Consider the following 27,475-nt stretch of genomic DNA (forward strand, 5'->3'; position numbering starts at 1 on the left):
AAGGGGTTTAGGAATGAAGCAAGTTCAAAATTCTACAGAGCTTGCTGTTTTTACTGAGATTCAGCCATTTTTCTTGAATAACAGCTTCCCAGATTGTTACAAGCATTTGGTTAAATTCCGGAGTCCTGAAAGTGTAAATTTTGACAATTTTTGTCAGTGTTCTCATCACTTTTATGGAGGAGAAGATTTCTGGAGTTCCTTACTTCACCATTCCTGATGACATCCAAATCTTTTCTATATCTACAGAAAAATGTTGCTGGGATTTTAATAGGAATTTCATTAAACATTTGGGAAGAATTGAAATCTTTACTATGTTGAATCTTCTGGTCTATGAACATGGTCTGTCTCTATTTATTTAGATTTTTTATTTCTTTCGTTAGCATTATGTAGTTTTAGCAACAAGTCCTCTTTGTGTTTTGTTAGATTCATACCTCTGACTTAATTTCTTTTTTTTCTTCTTTGGTAGATATTTTGGGAGTTTCTACCTAGGCAGTCATGTCAGCTACAAATGGGGACAGCTTTATTTCTTTCTTTCTGATTTGTATGCACTTACTTTTCTTACGTTATTGCATTGGCTACAACTTCAGCACTCTGTTGAATAAGAGTGGTGAACACTGAAATCTTCACCTTATTCTTGATTTTAGGAGGAAAGCATTCAGTTTTTCATTATTCAGTATGTAATAATAGCAGGTTTTTAAAAGAATATGTATGCTCTGTCAGATTCAGGAAATTCTTATATGTATTCCTATGTTTCTAGGAATTTTTATGTTGAGTACATACTCAATTTTGTCAAATGCTTTTCTGCATCTATTGATATAATTGTGTAAGTTTTTAGGTGGTTAGTAAGTGATGGATTATATTGATTGATTTTTGACTACCAAATCAATTTTGCATCCGTCAAATAAACCCCACTTGGTTGTGGTGTATAAGTGTATAATTCTTTTTACATATTGCCGAATTCTGTGTTAAAGGATTTTTGCGTCTGTATTCATGAGTTATACTGTTTTGTAGTCTTCTTGTATTCTCTGCCTAGTTTTGGTATTAGGATAATAACTAGCTTCATAAAATGAATTGGGAAGTGATCCTTCCTCTTCTACTTTCTGAAAGAGATTGTGTAGAATTGATGTTTGTATACTTTAAACATTTTGTGTAATTCTCAAGTGAAACTCTCTGGTTGTAGAGATTTCTTCTTGGAGGGAGTTTTAAAATTATGTTTTCAACTTCCTTAATAGTTATTAGACTAGTCAAATAATCTATTTCATATTAGGTGAATTGGTCCTTTTGTCCAAGTTGTCAAATTTATGTATGCATAAATTCTCTTATCCTTTGATATGTATAGAATCTGCAGTGATAACCCTATTTCATTCCTGATACTGGCAATTCCCCCTCTCCCCCACCCCCCTACTCTTTTTTTAGTTAATCTTGCCAAAGATTTGCTAATTTTATTGATTTTTTTCAAGGAGGCAGCTGTTTGTTTTATTGATTTTTCTCTCTGTTTTCCGTTTCATTGATGTCTGTTCTTATCTTTATGATTCTCCTTCTGCCTGATGTAGATGGGCTCATTTTTTATAGGTTCTTGAGGTGGAATCATAGATTATTGATTTGATGCTTTTCCTCTTATGTATACACTTGGTGTTATACATTTTCCTGTTATCACTGCATTAGCTGTGCCCCACAAATTTTGATATGTGCTATTTTTGTTTTCATTCAGTTTATTGTATTTTTCTTTTCATTTTTCTTGAGATCACACAATTTGTTTATTCACTAACCTGGTATTAGACATTTAGACTATTTCTAGTTTTGGGCTACTGCCAGTAGATCTGCCATAGATATTCTTCTACTGCTTTTTGTATGGAAGTATGCTTTTATTTCTCTTGGATAATTTCCTAGGAGTAGAATATCATTGGTGTGCGTTCAGTTTTTTAAGGAATTGCCAAAATGTTCCAGAATTTTGGTAAATTAATTGTAATTAATAAAAGTTGACTTGTGATGGCTTGGAATTTTTGTTTTTAATGGTCCTTCATGAAAAATTACACCTTCTTAAGGTGTAATTTGAGAAACATTTCTCTGGAGTAGCCTTGGAGGGGTTAGATTTAGGTAGCTACATGGAGTCTCCTTACATTCTACAAAGCAAAGCAGAATGAGTAAGGATGTAGGTAAAGTGATAGATTTAAAAGCAAGAGAAGGAGGGAGTACTCTAATTATAACTTCTATTAATGGAATGAATATGAGGCAAGGTCATTAGCTGAGTGAGTAGAAGGAAGGCAGCAATAAAGGATTGAATGAGCAAAAGGTATGAACTCATCTCAGAAAGATAACACAAGTTTATTAAAGAAGTGTAATAGGTTTATCTGGTAGTTTTGAGTGCCTGTTTAAGTTTTGTGGCCATAGATTTAAAGTGAGACCAGTTTTTGAGGGTTTCTTTCATTAGTTCGGTTGCTTAGATATAGATAGTTAGAAGGTATATCGATAGGTTTAATTAGAACTGGGCTTTTTCCTGGCCAGTGTGACATAAGAAGAAAGGTCAAGGGATCTTTCCAAGGGAGTGGTTATAGCGCTGCATTGTGGAGCCTCAGCTGATTAAGGAAAGAAATGTAAAAAGGTAGTGGGGTTAATGGATTGCACAACCTTGTGGGGGTCAAAAGATAGAGTAGGAATACCAGAGTAAGTAAAATGGAAGAAAAGGAAATAGTGACCAAAGAATAGAATTATGGAAATACGTTTTTCAGAAGTGGTATGATTTGGGGGGCTTTATGAGCTAGAACATAACCCTCCTCAGCTACCTTCCTCTGTTCACTAGACAGGTGGCTGAGGAAGGGTTAAGGAAAAGATGATTGAAGTTGAAGAAGTAAGGGAACACAGAGGCCAAAGAGTTAGATTGATTTTCTGTAGATATGTTTAAGTCACATGATGACAGATATAATGATGGAGAGAGGAAGACAGTGAATCAGATGCCACAGTCATCCCTGAATGGATAAGGTTGGGGAAGATTTTCAGGGAGGTAGTTAACATAGCAACAAGGGTAATGAGTGACAAAGTCTGACCCCAAGATCTTCAGAGGAACCAAAGTGGGGCTCAATTAAAGGAGGAAGGAGTACAGTGGGGATTAATGAGAATACCCTCCCCACCTCCATGTCCTGAAATAATGGTTTATGGCAGGAAAAGGTCACCACTTGAGAGGGCTCTGGGGAGAACAGGTGTCTTCCAGAAATAGCCAAGTTTCCATTAGAACAAGAAGAGGGAACATTCAGGCGGGGCGCGGTGGCTCACGCCTGTAATCCCAGCACTTCGGGAGGCCAAGGTGGGCGGATCACGAGGTCAGGAGATCGAGACCATCCTAGCCAACACGGTGAAACCCTGTCTCTACTAAAAAAAAATACAAAAAATTAGCCGGGCGTGGTGGCGGGCGCCTGTAGTCCCAGCTACTCGGGAGGCTGAGGCAGGAGAATGGCTTGAACCCAGGAGGCGGAGCTTGCAGTGAGCTGAGATTGCACCACTGCACTCCAGCCTAGGTGACAGAGCGAGACCCTGTCTCAAAAAAAAAAAAAAAGAAGAAGAAGAGGGAACATTCAGAGAAATTGCAGATATAGAGCAGTATGGAGACAGTATCCTAGTGAAGGTAGGTGATTTAAGAGGTTTAGACTTACTGTACCTGAGCTAAACATGGATATTAGTCAGAGTAGGACTAATGTGATTAGTCATGGTAGTTTCTTGGATGAAGGTAACAAATGAGTTAGTGTTCAGAAAGCTTAATTGAAAGGTAAGGGATCATTGGGCTGCTTTTCAGTTTTTCAGGTCAATATCAAAGACCTTCTCTTGGTACAACTTTATATGGTAGGCCAGTGATTTTCAGTAGTTTGGTGATCCCTGTTTTGCTGGGATTGCAGAGGTTCTGTTTGTTAGTGAATCTTAATTCTGTATCATCTTTAGTGTTTAGTGATTCTTAATTATATATTGTCATCTGTGACATGCTCATTTATTTTCCTGAATCCCTTGAATTTCCTATTATCTGCTTTTAGGCCCATTGAACATTGTTAATGTTCAGTGACATGTATGTATCTTAATTTTTTCAGATATATTTTCTCTTGCTTCTGTATGTTTGGTTATAGGAGAGAGGATTTGGGGATATGTGCATTTTGTTACTGCCAAAGCTAAATTTTTAGAAAGGAAAAATCAATACCCGCATTTCAACAGGAGATGGGATAAAATGTGGTATATCCATATCAGAGAACATTATGCACAAGATGTTAAAATTTATTTATTTATTTTGCAAGGACATGAGGGATAATGAGAAACTGCTCTCAATGCATTTTTAGTGATGCCATTTAGTAAAAAGAATATATATTCTACAGGCAGATATAAGTAGGCATTAAAACGTAAAAGTTTACCGAGGCAGGCAGATCACTTGAGGCCAGGAATTTGAGACCAGCCTGGCCAACATGGTGAAAACCCAGTTCTACTAAATATACAAAAATTAACCGGGCATGGTGGCACACGCCTGTGGTCCCAGCTACTTCGGAGGCTGAGGCACAAGAATCACTTGAACCCAGGTTGCAGTGAACCGAGATTGCACCACTGCACTCCAGCCTGGGCGATAGAGTGAGACTCTGTCTCAAAAAAAAAAAAAAAAGGTAAAAGTTTAAGGACATTAAGATTATAAGTTATTTTTATTTGTTATAAGTCTCTGTATTTTCAGTAATGAATGCATTATAACTTTTATAATGAGGAAGGAGAGGAGTAAATCTGACTTGGAAATAAAGCTGGCTAAAACAGATTATGTGATGTGTTAAATTTATCTATTTTAATGCAAAATTCTAGTTGTAAAATGTAAATTGGGCATATAAGTGTATATTTGTTTATATGTGTGTGTCCTAAAGAAAATCTTTACTCTGTCTTAGGTAGACCATAGTTTTGATAAAAATTTCACTGACATCAAGTGGCAAGTTACATAGCTGGTTATAAAAATGTAATTTACCCTGAATATAAGTGAAGGAATCTAAGCATATAGACTGATGATTAAAATCTCACAATATTAGTCTGAAGTATTGGTACAAAATATTTCCATTGGAAGAAAATAGTTTATTTCTGTTTCAGATTACAGGTTGAGTATCTCTTATCCAAAATATTTGGGACCAGAAGTGTTTGGATTTCAGAGTTTTTCAGATTTTTGGAATGTTTGCATATACATAATGAGGTATCTTGAGAATACAACCCAAGTCCAAACACAAAATTCATTTATATTTCACATACACCTTATACACATAGCCTGAATGTAATTTTAAATGATGTTTTTAATAATTTTGTGTATGAACCAAAGTTTGTGTATGTTGAACCATCAGGAAATAAAGGTGTCGCTGTCTCAGCCACCCATGTGGATGATCTGTGGTTGATGGCATCACCATCATTCCTGACTCTCTATTTATATGCTACTCATAAACAATCATTTTTAAATACTTACTCACACATAAATACTTAACAGTAAAAACTGACATACAACTAATATAGTGCAAAAATAATGTGTTCTGGGTAATTTGTGGTGTCATGTCAGCACTAAAAAAATTTCAGATTTTGGAGAATTTTGGATTTGGGATTTTTGGATTGGGGATATTCAACCTGTAATAGGGTGACTTGTAATCTTTATTATCATTTTTATTATTTATGGAAACTGTATCACATATGCCACATGACTGTTTTAATTTTGGTCTTACGGCATATAGTATGTACTTCCTGTAAATATTTAGAAATCCGTTGGGCTTTTAAAATATTTTGTTTATTCAGGAAATATTTAATGAGTGCTAATTATATAGTGAGCACCACTTAAAGTATTTGAGATATATTAGTGAATGTGTAAAACAAAGGTACAGGTAGTCTGGTAGAACTGGTAATGTGCTAGTCTAATTCTCACAGGACACCTTTTAGTGAGGAAAACACCTATGTTAGATTGTTTGCATGTTAAAAACTATATTACTACGGAAGTCTTATAAACCAAGAGGAAAACAGTCTCAAGTACTAACCTACTTTTGTTTTATTAGATTGAGGAACTTCAGCAGGCTTTAATAGTAAAGCAAAATGAAGAGCTTGACCGACAGAGGAGAATAGGTAATACCCGCAAAATGATAGAGGATTTGCAAAATGAACTAAAGACCACGGAAAACTGCGAGAATCTTCAGCCCCAGATTGATGCCATTACAAATGATCTGAGACGGATTCAGGATGAAAAGGCATTATGTGAAGGCGAAATAATTGATAAGCGAAGAGAGAGGGAAACTCTAGAGAAGGAGAAAAAGAGTAAGTTTCATAAAGTTAGAATGAAATGTTTATAAAATGTAGATACATCTCTGTTGATGAACTTTCTTCTGCTTCTGTAATTATTTCTGTAAAATGTTCAAGTTGCCTTCTTGAGGAAGCTCAACTCAGTTCTTCCAACTTCGTACCTTAATTATCTATATCTGTCGTGTACTGTAATTTGCCATTATAGCTGACCACTGTCTTCTATCAGATTATGGCACTTGATTTAATTCTCTATAAATGCCTAGCTTTATTTTCTTTACAAAGTCACTCACTATTACTCATATCAAATTTAAGCTCTTTATTCTAGCCTTTGTAACCTTCTATTAGCTTAGTTCCTTGAAACTTGTCCAATTTCATCTTTGGTTTTCTTTTTTTGTAGACCATGTGAATAGATCTGTGGTATTATTTGGATAGGGATTTTATATTCTGTCTGCTCAATATATATGACTAAGATCAGTTAAAAAAAATTTTTTTTATGTTTATCAAAGTATTAGATGTGTATGGCTAACAAAAAAAAAAAAGAAGAACTAGAAGGATAGAAGGGTGGCACAACTCCTTTTTTACCTCCAAAGCCAACCAAGAGTAAGCACTTTTAACTCTTTAAGAAGATTTTTTCTAGTAATCCTTCCATATATATCATATTCTTATTTCACTATTGCTTGATTAATCAACTTTAGACATTATCTTTTTGTATTTACTCTAGATGTAGATTTTACCTTATAAAACATCTCTATTATAAATTCTTCAAATGGGATTATTAATAATGATTTTTATTATTATAAATAATATACATATCCTTTTTTGGTCATTTAACAATTGTCAGTATTGCTTCAATCCACACTTCATAAGCTACGAATAGCACTCCCTCGCACCCTTGCTTTTTACTTTCCTCCCTTCTCACATTCTAAATTCTCTCATTTATACTCCGGTTTTTATATTTTCAAGGCCGAAAACATTTAGTGTTTTATGTGCTTTATTTATGGGTTAATTCTAGAAGTTTAGAAATACTAAGTATTGTTTATTAAACTTACTCATAGCTGAACCAAGTTGTGCATTATAATTAAATTTCACTTGATTGATAGCTTTTAAAAAGCTTTTAATTTTTTTTTTTAATTTGCTTAAGCATTTTCTTAAATTGAAGAGGGAAAAAAAAAAGCTGTCTTATCGGGCATTCTCTTGAGTCCCATAGCCTTCTGTCCTTCTCCTTCCATCTAAACTGGTTGTTATTGAGGCCTCCTGCATGGTTATCATTTGTAATTTCTCTTGTGCCTTTTCTGTGTTATAAACCTATTCCTGAATTCCATGTCTCATTTTCTTACATCATGCCCTTATTTTGTTGGAGTACATTTTCAGGTAGCCTTCTAAGAAGAGATATTTAGGAATTAACTTCAGAGTCTTTGCACCCTTTAAAATATTCTTATTTCATCATCCCCCCCCTTTTTTAGTTTTGTTGTATATACAATTCTAGAATGAAAATATTAATTTTTCTTCCAGAATTTTGAGGGCCTATTGCTGTTTATCTTTTGATAGGAAATCTAGTGTTTTCCTTGTGGGTTTTTTTGTTTGTTTGTTTTTGTAGGTTACCTGTTTTTTATATTTGATAGTTTCAGGATCTTATGTTTTCCCAGGTTTTTGGACATTTTAGAAAGATTTGTTCAGGTCACATATTTTCCACTATGGGAGTTACTTGCTGAGTGGTGTTTGTAACCTTTAGAACTAGGGTATTCTTTTGTGTTATTATTAGATTATTTCACTAATTAAAATTTTCAGAGAAACAAGACTTTGTTTTGTTTTACAATTTTAGGTGTGGACGATCATATTGTACGTTTTGACAATCTTATGAATCAGAAGGAAGATAAGCTAAGACAGAGATTCCGTGACACGTATGATGCTGTTTTATGGCTAAGAAATAACAGAGACAAATTTAAACAAAGAGTCTGTGAGCCCATAATGCTCACGGTAAGAAACTTTGTTCATCTTGGTAGTATTGGTTTTATTATTGTAATCATAGATTTTTGTTTTAAGACATTTTAGTCCCAATATTACCCTGGTTTTACATTATCAGACTTGTGGCATCTGGCATACTGCTGAATCTATACATGAGCTTTTTAAAGGTCCCCTGATCAATGAGGGTAATAACTGTCATAAAACCTGTGCTTTTTTCTAGAAAGAGGTATAAAACTGGCAACTTATTGACCTAGAATCATGTAGAAAATTAGTTTGGTTAGCTGGTTCCTTTTGTCGCTTGTTACTAGATTGTAGCAGGGATTAGATTAAAACCCTGCTGAAGAGGTAGAATGCTGCTGTAAATAGGTTGATTAAAGGAAAAAAACTAAGAGGATAGGCAAGAAAATCACCTGCTACAAAGAACGGGCATTCTTAGGATTTTGAAAATGAAACCAATACTTTATTGACATCATAAAATTTTGATAGCTTTTGTTGATGATTGCGGGTCATCAAGATTAGGTGAAGCTATATTTAATAAATCGTCTAGTGAAGTGTGGCCATGGATTTACTAAGATGTTTGCCATCCAGACTGTTTAAAATAGTAAGTTTTGGGCACATAAAAGGATGAAAGAGTAAAAAACTAACATTCTTTGGTAATGATATGTTAGAGCAAACTTAAAGTTGTCCTAAGATTACATAAGGATTATTTTTGCTAGATAATTTTTTTTCTTTAGAAAAGAAGACATCCTTTCAGGATTCGTGAAAAATTCTATTCTCTGTAACTCATGTTTGTGTTATACTTTATTAAAAATCATTTTATATAGTTTTCAATTTTTTACCATATCTTAAATTAGCAAAGTTAATATTCGTAACATTCTCTTATTCACATATGTGTTATTAGAATATTTTTGCTAGATCAAGAAGAGAATTTCTATTTTAGATGCATTGTTTTGATTAGTCTGATGAGGATTGAAAGAAAGTATAAGAAAAAATATTGTGACCCTTATAAAAGTTATAATGCAGGTGTAATTGTTAACGTTTTTACTAAAATGCCAGTGTCAGAATAATACTTCAGAACTGTATTAGATTTGTCTCCTCTTGTCATTTGGTTTTCTAATAGTAGCATATATCACCAAGTCAGATTAATAGCTGGCATATATTTCCATTTTAAATTGCATTCGAATCTTTGAGATAAAGAGATATATTCTGCTTTTTTACCCTTTTCAGACTAACCTTTCACCTTTCCTGCCACCTTCCTACATTCACATCTTCCACGCAGTTTACTCACCTTTCTAGGTCTAGTTGAAATGCCCCTACCATCATACACAAGTGAGCAATATGCAAACTTAAAATTTTAGTCATATAAATGGTCATTTAGTAGTCTGTTTCTATGATTTATTTTTAACAATTCCAATCTAGAATTGGAGAAGTGTACAAAGATTTACATATGAACTCCCCACAGTAGTGTTTATGATAGCAAAATGGTGGAGCAAAAAAAGAAAATTTATGAAGATGCTGATTGGTTAAATAAGTTACTTTATATCTTTATAATGGAATATTATGCAGCCCTTAAAATGTTGCTGTAGGTCTCTATTTACTAATATAAAAATAAATTTATGACATGTTAGTAAATCATAAAGTAGGTTATGGAATAGGATGTATGGAAAAATTTTGTTTAAAAAATCATAAAGCAGAAAGATGCCATCAACCACCAGATCATCACAGAGTGCTGCGTCTCCTATATCTACCTATCTCTATCTTGCTACTTTGATTGTGATGATATGACTGTGAAGTTCTTGGAGGACTTTAACAAATACTTTATTCACTGAACTCACAAACAGAGGGAACATCCCAAGAAACTGGAACCTGCATAGCCAACAAGATGTCTAAATCTTCCTTAAGGGTTGGGCACCATGGCTCACGCCTGTAATCCAGCATTTTGGGAGGCCGAGGTAGGCAGATCACCTAACATCAAGAGTTCAAGACCAGCCTGGCTAACATGGTGAAACCTCGTCTCTACTGAAAATATAAAAATAGGTTGGGCACGGTGGCTCATGCCTGTAATCAGCACTTTGAGAGACTGAGGGGGTGGAACGAGGTCAGAAGATCGAGACCATCCTGGCCAACATGGTGAAACCCCATCTCTACTAAAAATATAAAAATTAGCTAGGCATGGTGGCACGTGCCTATAATCCCAGCTACTCGGAGGCTGAGGCAGGAGAATCGCTTGAGCCAAGGAGTTGGAGGTTGCAGTGAGCTGAGATCACACTGCTACAATCCAGCCTGGCGACAGAGCTAGACTCCGTCTCAAGAAAAAAAATATATATATATAAAAATTAGCTGGGCATCGTGGCATGTGCCTCTAGTCCCAGCTACTGGGAGGCTGAGGCTGGAGAATTGCTTGAACCCGGGAGGTGGAGCTTGCAGTTACCCAAGATCACGCCACTGCACACCAGCCTGGGTGACAGGATGAGACTCCATCTTATAAGAATAAATAAATAAACAAACAAATAAATAAATCTTCCTTAAGGATATCAGGGAAACCTCCAAACTGTGAATGTGTATTACACTTGGGAAAAAGTGTAAATAAGTCACTACTGGAACCACATAAACTGGCCAGTGACCCTACTTTTGTGACTTCCTTGAGTCTTCCTGAGCAGGTGAAATCCGTCAAAGAATTGAATTGCCATGTAAACCAGTTTATATACGCTGGGGGCCTTGGAATCTGACGTGGCAGAATATTTCTAACAAATACACCTTGGGGCCAGGCACGTTGGCTCATGCCTATAATTCCAGCATTTTGGGAGGCTGATGTGGGAGGACCACTTGAGTCCAAGAGTTTGATACCAACCTAGGCAACATAGTGAGATCCTGTCTCTACAAAAATAAAAATTAGCTGGGCATGGTGGCATGCACCTGTAGTCCTGGCAACTCAGGAGGCTGAGGTGAGAGGATTGCTTGAGCCTGGGAGGTCGAGGCTACAGTGAGCCGTGATCACACCACTGCACTCAGCCTGGGCAACACAGAGTGAGACCCTGTCTCAAAAAATAGAAAAAAAAAAACAATACAGTCTGGGAGAACGTGATCATGAGAGCTAAGTCCTAGACTGGCTTATCTATATATTTTTTTTAAAAAGATGACTTTCTGTGGTCATTTTGGGGTTACTTTTACCCTTTCTATAAGTTATCGTATACATCCACATACGTTTTCTTTTATTTGTATCATTTCTTCCAATAAAGTAATTTAGTACCTCCTCCCTCAAATTGCGAAACAATAGGCTGATTGTTCATAGTGTTTATGCCTGGATGATGGTTTTCATGTGGTTTTAATTTTTGTGTGTAACTGTTTTCTCATTTTTCTATACTGAATGGTATTCTATAATTTAAAATAGCACTATTGGCCAACATTTATGCGACAAGCACTGTACTATTATTTTAATTATATTATCTCTTAATCCACATTTAGTTCTATGAGGTATAAACTGTTTTACTATGTCCATCTTACAGATGAAAGTAATGAAAGCTTTTGAGATTTAGGTAGTACTTGAGCAAGATCAAGCATATGATTTGAAAGGACGTCTGTCTGACCTCAGAGCCCAAGCTCTTAGCTAGTTTGCTTTGTAATAGATTATAGTACATAAATACCTCCCCTTTATTATTTTTTCAAGAAAGCTGATTTCCATGTTTTGGAAATAATCGATCTCTAAAATTCCCTAGATAGTACTTTTTATATTTATACGCTTCTCTTAATGGGAGTTTTATCATGCTCTACTTTCAACATAGTTATTCATCTGCAATAAATAACAGATTATGTACTTCCAGAAGTAGCTTTTTCCCTAGCTTGTCTTAGTATCTTCCATAGCATTGAGCCTCACTTGCAGAATTGTCTAATTCATATTTTTACTTTATTTTACTTTTTAGAGACAGTTTCACTCTGTCACCCAGGATGGAGTGCAGTGTCACCGTCATACCTCACTGTAACCTCAAACTCCTGGGCTTAAGCGATATTCCCACCTCAGCCTCCCAGGTAGAGCCATCACACCTGGCTAATTTTTTATTATTATTATTATTATTGTAGAGACAGGGTCTCACTTTGTTTCCTGGGCTGGTCTCAAACTTCTGGCTTCCAGTGTTATCCTCTCATCTTGGCCTCCCAAAGTGTTGGGGTTATCAGTGCTACCACGCCTGGCCCAGTTAATGTTTTTAAAATAGATCAATAGGTCGGGCGCAGTGACTCATGCTTATAATCCTAGCACTTTGGGAGGCCAAGGCAAGCCGATCACTTGAGGTCAGGAGTTCGAGACCAGCCTGGCCAACATGATTAAACCCTGTCTCTACTAAAAATACAAAAATTAGCTGGGCATGGTGACAGATGCCTGTAGTCCCAGCTACTTGGGAGGCTGAGGCGCAGGAATTGCTTGAACCCGGGAGGCAGAGGTTGCAGTGAGCTGAGATCGTGCCATTGCACTCCAGCCTCAGTGACAGAGATGACTGTCTCAAAAAAATAAAAAAGAGAAAAGTAAAAATAGATCAATAAGATTATGTTCTGATGTTGCAAACTTCAGGCTTCTCTTGAGGGCTGTAATAGTTACAAATAAGCCATAGCAAGGTTTTTTTTTTTTTCCCCCGTTAGTTTCATAAATTTTAAAGTTCTTTGTGTTTTTGTGCCTATTAGTTATTCCATCTGCGAAGTTCTCTTGAAGATTAAGAAAATATGAAAAGTGTGGGGAAAGATAAGAAATGTTTACACTCAAGTCACAATCTAAGACTGTTTGAAATATTTTCAATGAGTTGACTAGAAAGGAACTAAAGTTATTTCTTAGATAGTATCAAAATCAATATGCACTGTTCAAATCTTGGCCTTTGTTTAACCATGTACTGTATTGATTGTTTCTGGGTAATGGATTAGATGTTTTAAAATAACTCTTTGGTACCAAGTTCTTTTTTTTTAATCTTCTCTTTTCTCAAGTATTACAATCTAATTAAATCCAATTTTAATATAAACATGTTTTAATAATCAGTTGGGTTTCATGAAATTCGACCTTTTTTTGTTTGTTTGTTTAGATCAATATGAAAGATAATAAAAATGCCAAATATATTGAAAATCATATTCCATCAAATGACTTAAGAGCCTTTGTATTTGAAAGTCAAGAAGATATGGAGGTTTTCCTCAAAGAGGCAAGTACTAACCAACACAACACTTTGATTCACTTGACACTTACTTTCAGCACTTGAAGTTTTAACTTCACTAGAGCAAAATGTGATAGCTAATTTTACCACCAGTTCACTCTCATGCAAAATCACTCTGTTTTGCTAATTTCTTTCCTATTTATGGCATTGTGGGTCAATTGATTTGCTTTATAAAAGGAAACCAGCCCATAATATTCCATCTGTAACATTTTGAAATTATTATTTGAAATTAATGTGAAGAGTAAGTAATTTTATCATGTTTTAAGAAAACAAAACATAATGATGGACCTTTGGTCTTGGACATCCTTTTTTTGAAAATGTATTGGAATGAACTCAGTTTTACTTTGAAAGGAAAATCAGTACACTGTTGCTTATTAATATAAATAAAACGTCTTTAAAAAGAATGAGAACCCTGTATCTGGCTAGAGAAAGGCCACTGACTAAGAATCCAAGCCACCGAAAGACAGTAAAGCTTAGTAGTTAAGAATGTATACTTTGTAGCTGGGCTGCCAGGATTTGAATCCTGGCATTGCTTCTGACTTGGGTAAGTTGCCTAAATTTAGTTTTATGCTTCAGTTTTCTTGTCTATAAAATGAAGGGTAACATTATCTACTTCAAAAGATGGTTGTAAGGATTAAGTCAGTTAATAAATGTGAAGGTACTTATAGCAGTACTTATTAACTCATCATTATTGTAATACATTGTTATATAACCTACATAATATGTAGTATAATGTATTAGCTATATATGACATTCTTATATATATACGGTTAGCTATATGTTGTATTGTCTGTAAGACTTCTTACTCCTTTTGCATGTCTTCTATTTCTTTAAAAGCCTTATAAGGAAAGGTTAGGTTTAGATTTTTTTTGTATGCCTTGTTTAAAGAATTTTGTTAATTGGTCTAAGTGAGGAGAGATTCTGAATCAGCTCAAGTAGTCCTCTGTTTCTCTGGTACACAAGTGCTTGGAAAGAATCTTGACCCTGCTTTGGCTTTTATTATATTGCCCTACTTCTGGTTTGGGAGTTGGCAAGGTATGTGAACATAAAGGTGACTGGATAAAAAGGTTGGATGTATAAAATTATACAATGGACTCCAAAAAGTTAAAAATTTGTGTTTGTTAGAGCTGTTTAAGCCTAATCAGTGATTTATTGATCTGATGAAAGAGCTCAGTGGAGAAGTCAAGTTGCTTGGGTTGCACGTCTTTTAAGACATGATACATTGTAAAGGGCATGCAGTCAGATGTAATTAAATGATTTCTATTTTTCAAATGGCCAGCTTAGCCTGTTACTTTTCCTGGTGTCAAAAACTCATTCTGCCTCTGCACTAAGGATTTAAACCATATATTGATGATACAATATAGATTCCTGATCATTTGACCTGTATTCTTTTTTCTTGTGTTGTAACAATTAATTTTTCATAGCTGCTCATCAGATAGAACCAGAACTTTCTCCTATATCTATGACTTTTTGTGTGTATATTTTAAATTGTGAAATTTATTCTATATAACCTTCTCCTGTAATTGTATCTACTAGAGTACCATTTCTTATCCTTCAGTAAATTACAAATCTTCACAATTTTTGCCATTTCCACATACTATTATGTGCAACATCATAATTTTTGCCAAACCTGAGTACTACCTATAGTATTATTTCTTGTTTTTCTTTCAATCACCTCACTTTTTGTTGCTCAAACAAAATCTTCTAAAAGGAAATACATCATTACAAAGTTAAAAACAAATAATAGGCCAGGCATGGTGGTTCATGCCTCTAATCCCAGCACTTTAGGAGGCCAAGGCAGACAGATCACTTGAGGTCAGAAGTTCGAGACCAGCCTGGCCAATGTGGTGAAACCCCGTCTCTGCTACACATACAAAAATTAACCGGGTGGGGTGGTGTGCACTATTTTTTCTCTTTGTAATTGTTTGTGTGGAGATACTTTGAGATTGCAGATATTCTGTTCCTCATGAAACCCAATCTAGTAGGTTTAAGAGCCATTAATGATTCTAGCTCTGTCATTCCTTCTGTGTTTATTAGTTAGCATTCTACCTATAAGAAAGAGCTTTTTCTTCTCCTCCATTTATTTGTTTGTTGTATCAGTATAGATTCATAGAATTGTTTTATGTATTTTAATTCATTACTTTTTTTTTTTGAGACAGAGTTTTGCTCTTGTTGTTGCCCAGGCTGGAGTGCAATGGCACGCTCTTGGCTCACTGCAACCTCCGCTTCCCAGGTTCAAGCAATTCCCCTGCCTCAGCTTCTCGAGTAGCTGGGATTACAGGCGTCCACCACCATGCCCGGCTAATTTTTTGTATTTTTAGTAGAGACGGGGTTTCACCATGTTGACCAGGCTGCTCTCGAACTCCTGACCTCAAGTGATCCGCCCGCCTTGGCCTCCCAAAGTGCTGGGATTACAGACGTGAACCACCATGCCCGGTCAATTCATTACTATTTTAATGCTCAGATTGCCCCATATTTGGCCAGTGAGACCATTTTCAGGTTGACTCCTGTGTCATTTTGATATGTTGCCATTGTATTTTGAGCACTTCTTTCTTTTTGCCATAGTAAGATGTTACAGGCACATCTTGAGTGTATCTTTTTGGGCCTTACAATCAGTCCTTTAACCAAAAATCCTATTTTCTTTTAGACACCGAGCTCTGGATACTAGGTGTGTTCATTGCTGCTGGTATCTCATTGCTTCTAAGTCCTAACATGCAAACCCTTATGTCTATATTTATTTCCGTATTTATCTAGAGACCAGATAATATGTGCACCATGAATTCACACTACTACTTACAATTGCAGTCCAACTTTGGGGTACCTTCTAGTCTTTCTCCTTTGCATATTTGTAATTCTCTTCTGTATTAGTGAAAAACATAGCTCCCCTTACCATCAGTATATTTAGTAATTTGTTCAAGCCTAGAATCCTCTGAAAATAGTTTAAGAATTACTAATCTGTGGCCGGGCGCGGTGGCTCACGCTCGTAATCCCAGCACTTTGGGAGGCTGAGGCGGGCGGATCACGAGGTCAGGAGATTGAGACCACGGTGAAACCCTGTGTCTACTAAAAATACAAAAAATTAGCCGGGTGTGGTGGCAGGGCGCCTGTAGTCCCAGCTACTTGGAGAGGCTGAGGCAGGAGAATGACATGAACCCTGGAGGCAGAGCTTGCAGTGAGCCAAGATCACGCGCCACTGCACTCCAGCCTGGGCGACAGAGACTCTGTCTCAAAAAAAAAAAAAAAAAAAAAAAAAGAATTACTAATCTGTCCTACCATGAAATTCCTCTATCCCACCATGCCTCTATTAATGTCTCTCAACATTTTTTCTTTTTCATTGTATTAAGTTTTACACATCTCTTGTTAAATGTGTATTTCACTGTCTAATTTTAAAATATATTTTTTACACTATCATAAATGGATTTCTAAAATGCATTTTCTAGTTGTGCATTGCTAGTACGTAGACATATCGATTTTTTTAAACATTGACCTTATATCCTGTGACACTATTGAATTTACATTGAATTCTAGTACAGACATACAAGAAATATAACAGATTTATAAAGCAAATATTGCTATAAAGCAAGTCATACAAACTTTTTGGCTTCCCAGTATATATAAAAGTTAGGTTTATACTATTTATATCTATTAAGTGTGAATAGCATTATGTCTAAAAAATGTACATACTTTAAAAACACTTTCTTGCTAAAAAATACGAACAATCATGTGAGCCTTCAGTGAGTTCAATCTTGTTGGTAGTGGAGGATTTTGCTTCCATATTGATAGCTGCTGACTGATCAAGGTGGTAGTTGCTGAAGGTTGGGGTGGCAGTGGCAGTTTCTTAAAGAAGACAACAATAAAATTTACCACATTGATCAACTCTTCCTTTCACAAAAGATTTCTCTGTAGCATATGATAGCATTTTACCCATAGCAGAATTTCTTTTTCCTTTTCCTTTTTTTTTTTTTTTTTGGGACAGAGTCTTCCTCTGTCTCGCAGACTAGAGTGGAATGGCCTCGCAAAAGTGCTGGAATTATAGGCATGAGCCACCGCGCCCAGCCTAGAACTTCTTTCAAAATTGGAGTTGGTCCTTTCAAACCCTGCCTCTACTTTATCACCTAAATTTATGTCATATTCTAAATCATTTGTTGTAATTTCAACAGTGTTCCCAGCATCTTCACCAGGAGTAGGGTCCATCTCAAGAAACCATTTTCTTTGCTCATCCATAAGAAGCTACTCCTCCTCCATTCAAGTTTTATCATGAGATTGCAGCAATTCAGTTACATCTTTGGGCTCCACTTCCAATTCTAGTTCTCTTGCTTTTCCACCACATCTGCCATTACTTCTTCCACAGAAGTCGAACCTCTCAAAGTCTTCCCTGAAGGCTGGAATTCTTTCAAACTTCTGTTAATGTTGATATCTTGAGACCTCCTCCCATGAATCAAAAATGTTCTTAATGACATGTAGAATGATGAATCTTTTTTGGGGGGAGACAGGGTCTTGCTCTGTCACCCAGGCTGGAGTGCAGTGGCACAATCTTGGCTCACTGCAACCTCCACCTCCTGGGTATAAGCAATTCTGCCTCAGCCTCCTGAGTAGCTGGGATTACAGGTATGCGCCACCACGCCCAGCTGATTTTTGCATTTTTTAGTAGAGATGGCATTTCACCATGTTGGCCAGGCTGGTCTCAAACTCCTGACCTCAGGTGATCTGCCCACCTCAGCCTCCCAAAGTGCTGGGATTACAGGTGTAAGCCACCACACCTGGCCGATGAATCTTTTTTAGAAGGCTTTTTGTTTACTTTGCCCAGATTCATCAGAGGAGTCATTATCTGTGGCAGCCATACATAGCGTTATGAAATGTGTTTCTTGATAAGACTTGAAAGTCAAAATTACTCCTTGATCCATGGGCTGCAGATTGGATGTTGTGTTTGCAGGCATGAAAACAACATTAATCTGCATGTACATCTCCATCAGAGCTCTTGGGTGACTAGGTACATTGTCAGTGAGCAGTAATATTTGGACAGATGTCTTTTTTTTCTGAGGAGTAGGTCTCAACAGTGGGCTTAAAATACTCAGTAAACCATGCTGTAAATAGATGTGCTGTCATCCAGGCTTTGTTGTTCAACTTATAGAGCACGGGCAGAGTAGATTTAGCATAATTCTAAAGGGCCCTAGGATTTTTTGGAATGGTTAAATAAACATTGGCTTCAACTTAAAAGTCAGTAGATACATTCATCCCTAACAAGAGTCAGCTTTCCTTTGAAGTTTTGAATCCAGTCATTGATTTCTTTTCTCTAGTTATGAAAGTCCTAGATGGCATTCTTTTCCAATAGAAGGCTGTTGGTTCTGCGTTGAAAATCTGTCATTTAGTGTAGCCACCTTCATCAGTGATCTTAGCTAGATCTTCTGGATAACTTGCTGCAGCTTCTACATCAGCATTTGCTGTTTCACCTTGCACTTTTATGTTATGGAAATGACTTCTTCCCTTAAACGTGATGAACCAACCTCTGCTAGCTTCAAGCTTTTCTTCTCTCACCTCTTTCAGCCATCAAATAATTGAAAAGAGTTAGGGCTTGCTCTGGATTAGGATTTGGCTTAAAGGGATGTTGTGGCTGCTTTGATCATCTATTCAGACCACTAAAACTTTCTTCAGATCAGCAATAAGGTAATTTTGCTTTCTTATTTGTGTGTACACTGGAGTAGCACTTCTAATTTCCTTCAAGAACTCTTCCTTTGCATTCACATCTTGGCTAGCTTTCAGCCTAGCTCAACTTTTGTCATGCCTTCCTCACTAAGCTTTATTTTTAGCTTTTGATTTAAAGTGAAAAACCTGTGACTCTTCTTTTCACCTGAACACTTAGAGGCCATTGTAGGGTTATTAATTGTTCTGATTTCATTATTGTCGTGTGTCAGGGAATAGGGACACCCAAGGAGAGGGAGAGTGACTGGAGAACAGATGGTCAGTGGAGCAGTCAGAACATATGCAGCATGTATCGATTAAGTTCACTATCTTACCTAGGTGTGGTATGTGGCACTCCAATGACAATGGTAGTATCAAAGATCATAGATCACTAACATATACAACAATAATAAAAAAGTTGGGAGAATTACCAAAATATGACACAGAGACACAACGAGATGAGCACATGCTATTGGAAAAATGGCATTTTAGACTTTTTTTGACATAGGGTTGCTGCAAACCTTGAATGTGTTTTAAAAAATTGTTTTTAAACCAGTCAAATTTAGCAGTGGGGGGTTGTATACCAACTTTAATGACACTATGTTAGTAACTTCTGATTACCCACTACCATTTGACCAGCCAAAAAAAAAAAAAAATGTTTTTTAATGCAGTATCTTTGAAGGTCAGTAAAGCAAAGCACAATAAAATGAGGTATGCCTATAGTTACTTTGTAGAGTCCATAGGACTTTCTATGTAGAAAGTCCTGTCTTTTGCAGATAGGTCGTTTTACTTTCTTTTTTTTCCCAATCTTTTCTTTCTTGTGCATTATTACATTTACTCATACCTCCAGGACAGTGTTGAAGAGAAATGATGTATTAGTCCATTTTCACACTGCTATAAAGAACTGCCTGTATTAGCCTAGCATGGTGGTGGACACCTGTAATCCCAGCTATGCAAGAGGCTGAGACGAGAATCACTTGAACCTGGGAGGCGGAGGTTGCAACGAGCTGAGATCGCGCCACTGCACTCCAGCCTGGGTGACAGAGTGAGACACTGTCTCAAAAAAAAAAAAAAAAAAAAAAAAAACTTCCTGAGACTAGGTAATTTGTAAGCAAAAGAGATTTAATTGACTCACAGTTCTGCATGGCTGAGGAGGCCTCAGGAAGCTTATACAATCATGGCGGAAGGCAAAGAAGAAGTAAGGCACATCTTACATGGCAGCAGGAGAGAGAGAGTGGGCAGGGAACTGCAACAGACTTTTAAACCATCAGATTGTGTGAGAACTCACTATCACGAAACAGCATGGGGGAAACCGCCCCCATGATCCAGTCACCTCCCACCAGGTCCCTCCCTCAGCAAGTGGGGATTGTACTTTGGAATGAGATTTGGGTGGGAACACAGAGCCAAACTGTATCAAATGACAAGATTGGACACCCTTACTTGTTTCCAGCCTTAGGAGGAAAGCACTTAATGTTTCATCATTAGGTATGAGGTTTGCTGTGGATTTTCCACAAATGCTCTTTATTAGGTTGAGGAAGTTCCCTCATCTACCTATTTTACTGAGAATTTTTATTGTAAATGGATGTCAAGTTTTTTCAGATGGTTTCCTGCATCTACTAAGATGATAATATGGGTTTTGCACTTTATTCTGTTAATATGATAAGTTAGATCAGTTGATTTTTGACTGTTACATCAGTCTGGCATTCCTGGCATAAACTCCGCTTGGTCATGTATACTGTTCATACATTGCTGGATTCTGTTTACCAATATTTTACAAAGGATTTTTGCTTTTGTATTCCTGAGGGATATTGGTTTATAGACTTCTTTGTAATGTTTTTGTCAAGAGTTTGGTATAACAGTTATGTTGGTATCATAAAAGGACTTGGGAAGTGTTTCATCCTTCTGTTTATTGCTTCCTTAACTGTTTTATCAAATTTATCAGTGAAAACATCTTAGTATAGACTTTTCTTCATTAGAATTTTCATAGTAAATTGAGTTTCTCTACTACATGTAAAGGCTATTTCAGCTTCTTTTTCATCTTGTTTTAAATTTGGCAAATTGTGTTTTTAAGAAATTTTTCCAATTCATCTAAATTATTCATGTTTTTGGCATGAAGTTTTTCGTGATATTATCTTTTTAATGTTTTGGGATCTTCCATCAGTAAGCCCATCAGTGAATTTTTCATTTCAGATAATGCATATTTTAGTTCTAGAATTTTCATTTAATTCTCTTTATTCTGTCTGCTGAGATTCTCCACCTGTTGATAGTAATAAACCATAGTTTTCTTGAACGTGTATATATATAATAGCTATGTTAAACTTCTTTGCTAATTCTAACATCTAGGTCTTTGTGGAATCAGTTCCTCTTAGTTGCTTTTTCTCTTGACTATGGTGGCATTTTATTCTTATGCTTAGTAGTTGTTTTTTTTGTTTTGTTTTGTTTTTGTTTTTGTTTTGAGACAGAGTTTCACTCTTGTCACCCAGGCTGGAGTGCAATGGCATGATCTTGGCTAACTGCAACCGCTGCCTCCTGAGTTCAAGCAGTTCTCCTGCCTCAACCTCCCAAGTAGCTGAGATTACAGGAGCCCCACACCATACCCAGCTAATTTTTTTGTATTTTTAGTAGAGACGGGCTTTCACCATGTTGGTCGGGCTGGTCTTGAACTCCTGACCTCAGTTGATCCGCCCGTCTCGGCCTCCCAAAGTGCTGCGATTACAGGTGTAAGCCACAGTGCCCGGCCAGTAATTTTTTATTATATTCTGGAATCGTGGGTAATAACATTGTAGAGACTGGATTCAGTTATCAATTATCTTCTTCCAAAGAGACTAGAAGGCAGTTAACTTAGCTGGATTTAAACTCCAAACTCTGTCTCTCAAGCAATGGACAGCAACTGAAATCTCCATTCAGTGGGGATTGTTGTTGTTGTTTTAGTTTTAGCCTTCCACTTGTTGCTTTCCTCCAATCCCCTGGAATTTTCCTGTGCACTCATAGTTCATGGGGCAGCCAAGGATTTAGATGGGCGTTTATATGCAGATTTTGAGGCTTCTCACTTTGCAGCTCCCTTCTTCCAAGAATTTACCCTCTCAGTTTACAGTCATTCTAGTCACCCCAAACTCCATCCTTCCATCTTATGATCCCTCCAGCCAGAAAGACTGCAGCTTTCTACCAGAATTCTTTCCCCACTCCTGATGCTCCAGATTGGGGAATGCCCCCAAGCCACAAGCCACATAAACACAAATCTCACCTAGTGCTATTCTTTCAGATGTCAACTCCCTTCCAACTTCTTTCTTTTGTCCATCTCCAGTGCCTTAAGATAATTGTTTTTAAAATTTTGGCCAGAGTTTACAATCATTGTTTGTAGAAAAGTTAGTCCAATACAAGATAATCTGCCAATAATGTAAGCATAACTATCTCCCTTCTGTATCATTTTGAAGTAATTCTCAGACATTCTATTTCACCTGAAAATATTTTGGTATGTATCTCTAAAAGAAGTGGACTCTTTTTATAAAAACACATAACTACAGTATTATCACAGTAAAAAAATTTATACTAAGTAACATCTAATATGCCGTGTTCGAGTTTCTTATCCATCCCACGAATGCCAGTAGGAGTATGGTAACTATAAATCATTTCGGTAGAGAATATATGGTAATTAAAATAATATTTTCTTTTCCCTATATTCAGGTTCGTGACAATAAAAAATTAAGAGTAAATGCTGTTATTGCTCCCAAGAGTTCATATGCAGACAAAGCACCTTCAAGATCTTTGAATGAACTTAAGTAAGTCTTGAAAATATTAAGATTTATTTAAATATTGAATTATTCAACATTTATTGTTACATAAATAAGCTATTACAAGCTGTATTATTTCCTTTTAAGATCTCTTAAGTCGAATATAAGGAAAAATTTAGGCACAGGACCATGATATAGTTAGCACACAGTGAGTGTGATGCGATGTGATGTTTCAAGTCTGCAGAATAATACTGAACTATTTAATTAAAGATGCTAAAGTAGTGGGTTAGTTATTGGGGAAATGAAATGATAGATTATCCCTTCATAATGCAGAAACAATTTCCAAAAGGACTAAATGTAAAAAATTTTAATTATAAAATAATTATAAGTAAATATCTTAATTTGGAATATAAGTAAGCATTCTAAACATAATAGAAGAAATTTAAAAAGAGTAGTTTGTAATCATAAAAAGCTTAAGCTTTTCTGGTAAGTGAATAAGTCATATGTGATTTTAAAATATAAAAAAAAGAAAAAAGACTTGTCCTGTGTCATTGTTGAAATAATGTATGTTTTACTTACTGTTTATTGGTGGCTTATCAACTCCCAGATTTTTTTAACGATATTTTAAGAAGAAAAATCTAATCAATACTTTTCCTTTCAGACAATACGGATTTTTCTCTTATTTGAGAGAATTATTTGATGCACCTGATCCTGTAATGAGTTACCTTTGCTGTCAGTATCATATTCATGAAGTTCCTGTAGGAACTGAAAAGACCAGAGAAAGAATTGAACGGGTAGGAAAGTAGTGAATCATGTACTGAATCATGTACCAAAAATGTAGTTTTGTTAAAACTTCTTAGCTACAAGGCAAGCAAAACGTGTCAGAATTTAAGTAAGTCTGTTGTTTTTAACCATGCAGAAATTATATTTGTATTAATTATTTTCCATATGACATGAAACATTGACTGTTAACTAATACATTGTGAGAGGAAGGAGTGATGTGGAATTAACTAGAATAAATACTTAATACATTTAGGGTAATTCCGTAAAGTTAAAACCTGAAAAGAGATACCTAGTACACTAACCTGATTCTGCCTTGCTTGGTAAATCTATGTTCAAACATTGTATTAATAGTTTAGTCTTTTAAATTATTATATTTGAGATTATTTTTAAGACAAATTATACTTTAGAATGGTAGGCTGGGGTGTAAAACTGTTTTTGGTCAGCCTTCCTTTTATTAAAACTTGTACTTAAGATTATCTCAGATATGAATGACCACTCCTCATAGGATTTGTTTGGCTAGTACATACAGCAACAGAAACTCCTAGTTTCTGTATTCTGCTAGTGCTGTTGGGAATTTTATTCTTTAAAGCAATCTCCGTGACTCCAAACCATATGCACTTTTATCACAGGCAGAAACAGAGAGGAAATCTCTCCTGCAACAGGTTTTTCCAGTATTAATACCAAGTTGCTGTATTACTGCTTATGAGCATCTGGTAACCGATTATAGACCTACCTGCTACTTATAATATTTATTTAAAAATATGTTTTACATTTCTAACCAGTATATAAATATTCCTAAGATGATTCATTTGGGGGCTCATTATACTTCATTAACAGAAGATAGAAAAATGAGAGCTCATTACTAACTCATTTTGCAAAAACAAGTTACTTACAGTAAGTTGCCTGCCTTTGATTAGAATTATATCATATTATGGTAATCATTTGGGAAAACCAAAAGTAGAAGTCTCTATGTGGGTATACTACTCTTTTTTTCTTAATTCACTGAGGTTTAGAAAAGAGGACAAGACCATATGCATAGACCAAACCAATTTTTGTCAAAGCTTTAGGGGTAGGTAGGGTTCTCTCTGAAAGTAAGATTAGTGGGACTTCTTTACTAATTCAGAAAGACAATAGAAAGGTTGATAAGGACTTTTTAAACTTCACTTTGGGGCAGAAAGGAGCAATTACTTCATTTGGAAATTTCTTTTTTGAACATGGCTTCAAGTTGAGTTATTTTCATGTACTTTTACTTTTAACATTTTGTTTAAGTCACCTAGGGAGCTTTGACACTGCTGTTTGTACTAGAGAAATAGCTTTGGAATTCATATAATTTATATTAAAAGTGAAATTCTTTTCTTCCCTTTTCTTTTTCAGGTGTTTTCATTAATCTTAATCTCTTTGGTTTTATATACTGTATTTTTTAAATTCTCAAACATATCAAATACCTTATTGTCCCAATGCCTAACTCAGTTCTATGTTGTATATAAATAACTTATGATGATATACTTTTCAGACATCTGTATGTACAAGAAAACCCAAGTTAGAAAGTATTTCAAGTACCTAGTAAAGATTATCTTAGCTATCTTTCAGAAGATATAAACCTTTATTGAGGAAATTTACTACCTTTATATCCTCAATCCTTCTGTTTGAGACAATAATGGCTAGATAATGGCAATGATGGCTGTATCTCTTCCTCAGAATAAAAGTATATTCTTTATGTTTTCCTTTATTATTAACTCTTAACATTTTAGGTTCTCTAACAGTATACCCTATTTATGGAATTGTTCTCTCATTAATTTCTAAGATTCTCCCTTTGGTTAAATTGTCTGCTGACTTCTTTAGCTTGAGATGTCACTTTTATGGGAAGTGCTCTTCCTTCACTCTGTCAGTTCAAATCCAGTTTAAAACTCATTTTTAGGAAACTTGGATAGGCTAAAGTCATCCAGTCTATCCCTTTTTTTCAGATTAGTCGGATTGTAGGATTTATGCCCTGTTGACCTAGTGTGCTTAAATATGTCTTACTTCTTCACTTAGACTATAAACTTCTGGAAGGAAACAAGCTACAGTAGTATTACAATAGTATCTGAAGGTTTTTAGAGATTGGAAACAACCTCTAAAAATGCTCTGCATTGCAGCAGCCTACTCTATAAATATACTGAAATAGATCAAATAGTGGTATAGTTGTGGTATTTTTAATATATTTTAGTTTATGAAATCCATGTATAAATTCTTCAGAGAAAAGTTCTAAAAAACTTTAAAAATAAGAAAAGGCTTTGAAATCTATGAAAAATGTTTCATTTGATTATTCTTCCCAAATATACAGGAACTAAATATAAGATTATGTATCTTTGAACAGTATAACTGAGAGGAGGGGAGAGTAAATGACTTACCCAAGATAACAGTTCAATGTACTGAGCACTCTTCTCTCCTGGTATCTCTTCTTTAGATGTAACAAAGCTCCAAAACTACTTGGGAGAGTTGTATAGTAGCGTAGAAGTATAGCTGACTTTGCTAGTTGTATGGGCCACCTTTTTTGAAATTTTGTTGGATAGGTTAAAAAAAAAATTGCTAGATGCAGTGGCTCACATCTGTAATCCCAGCACTTTGGAAGACCCAGGCGGGAGAATCTCAGAGGCAGGAATTCAAGACCAGCGCCCCCATAGGAAGCATGGAAAAACTCCATCTCTACAAAAATTTTTTTTAATTAACCAGGCGTGGTGGCACATGCCTGTAGTCCCATCTACTCAGGAGGCTGAAGTGGAAGGATCACTTGAGCCTGAGAGGTTGAGGCTGGAGTAAGCTGAGTTCGTGCCACTGCATTCCAGCCTGGGTGACAGAGCGAGACCCTGTCTAAAAAAAAAAAATGTATATCTCGTATATTTTGATCTTCCAAAATTCACTTGGTCTGTATTTCTAATTTAGTACTTTAAAACATATAATTTATATTAGATGTGCACTAATAGTTGTTTTACATTATAGGTAATACAAGAAACCCGATTAAAACAGATTTATACAGCAGAAGAAAAGTATGTGGTGAAAACTTCTTTTTATTCAAACAAAGTTATTTCTAGTAACACATCTCTAAAAGTAGCGCAGTTTCTCACTGTCACTGTGGACCTAGAGCAGAGAAGACACTTAGAAGAACAGCTAAAGGTTGGTTAATTTGATCTGAATGTTAGAAAAGAATATTAACTGGATTTCTAATAGTTTCACTGGAACAGTTTTTTAAATATGTTAACAATTTTTAAATATTTTATAGGAAATTCATAGAAAATTGCAAACAGTGGATTCAGGGTTGATTGCCTTACGTGAAACAAGCAAACATCTGGAGCACAAAGACAATGAACTTAGACAAAAGAAGAAGGAGCTTCTTGAGAGAAAAACCAAGAAAAGACAACTGGAACAAAAAATCAGTTCCAAACTAGGAAGGTATCTTTTAGCCTATTCAGGGGGGAGAGCACAAATTACTGTATGGGAGAATATTAATTATACACTGTAATAACGACACCATTTCCACAAGCACGCTTTGTAGTAATTTCTCTTTAATCTTTAATCTTACTGCATAAAACACAATTTTATTGCATAGGGCAAAAGGAGATGAATCTTGAGTGTTACAAGTTCTTCTGTTCTTCCAGTCTCTGGACTCCTTTATATGCTTAAAAATTAATGAGGACCTTGAAGAGGTTTTGTTTACATGGATTGTATTTATTGATATTTACCATATTAGAAATTAAAACTGAGAATGTTTAAAATATTCATTAATTTATTTTTTTTTAGGTGGAGATGGGGCAGTAATTTATTTTAAAAATAAACCCATTATGTGTTAACATAAAAATGTATTAAAAATAGCTGTTT

The 27,475-nt window shown here is 35.6% G+C and overlaps 1 protein-coding gene across 4 annotated transcripts in view; it reads left to right on the forward strand.

The window, feature by feature from the left end:
• The window catches only part of SMC5 (structural maintenance of chromosomes 5), a 96,828-nt gene that overhangs the window by 33,824 nt on the left and 35,529 nt on the right, over nucleotides 1-27,475 (forward strand). For all 4 annotated transcript variants that reach the window (XM_003806365.7, XM_008952927.6, XM_034967602.4 and 1 more), the window contains 7 exons: nucleotides 6,033-6,288; nucleotides 8,096-8,250; nucleotides 13,302-13,415; nucleotides 22,791-22,885; nucleotides 23,499-23,631; nucleotides 26,600-26,773; nucleotides 26,880-27,049. In XM_003806365.7, coding sequence (XP_003806413.2) covers nucleotides 6,033-6,288; nucleotides 8,096-8,250; nucleotides 13,302-13,415; nucleotides 22,791-22,885; nucleotides 23,499-23,631; nucleotides 26,600-26,773; nucleotides 26,880-27,049 — 1,097 coding nt within the window. The remainder of the gene's footprint in view (nucleotides 1-6,032; nucleotides 6,289-8,095; nucleotides 8,251-13,301; nucleotides 13,416-22,790; nucleotides 22,886-23,498; nucleotides 23,632-26,599; nucleotides 26,774-26,879; nucleotides 27,050-27,475) is intronic.

This window comes from Pan paniscus, chromosome 11, assembly GCF_029289425.2.
Source record: "Pan paniscus chromosome 11, NHGRI_mPanPan1-v2.0_pri, whole genome shotgun sequence".
In the NCBI taxonomy this organism is placed as follows: Eukaryota; Metazoa; Chordata; class Mammalia; order Primates; family Hominidae; genus Pan; species Pan paniscus.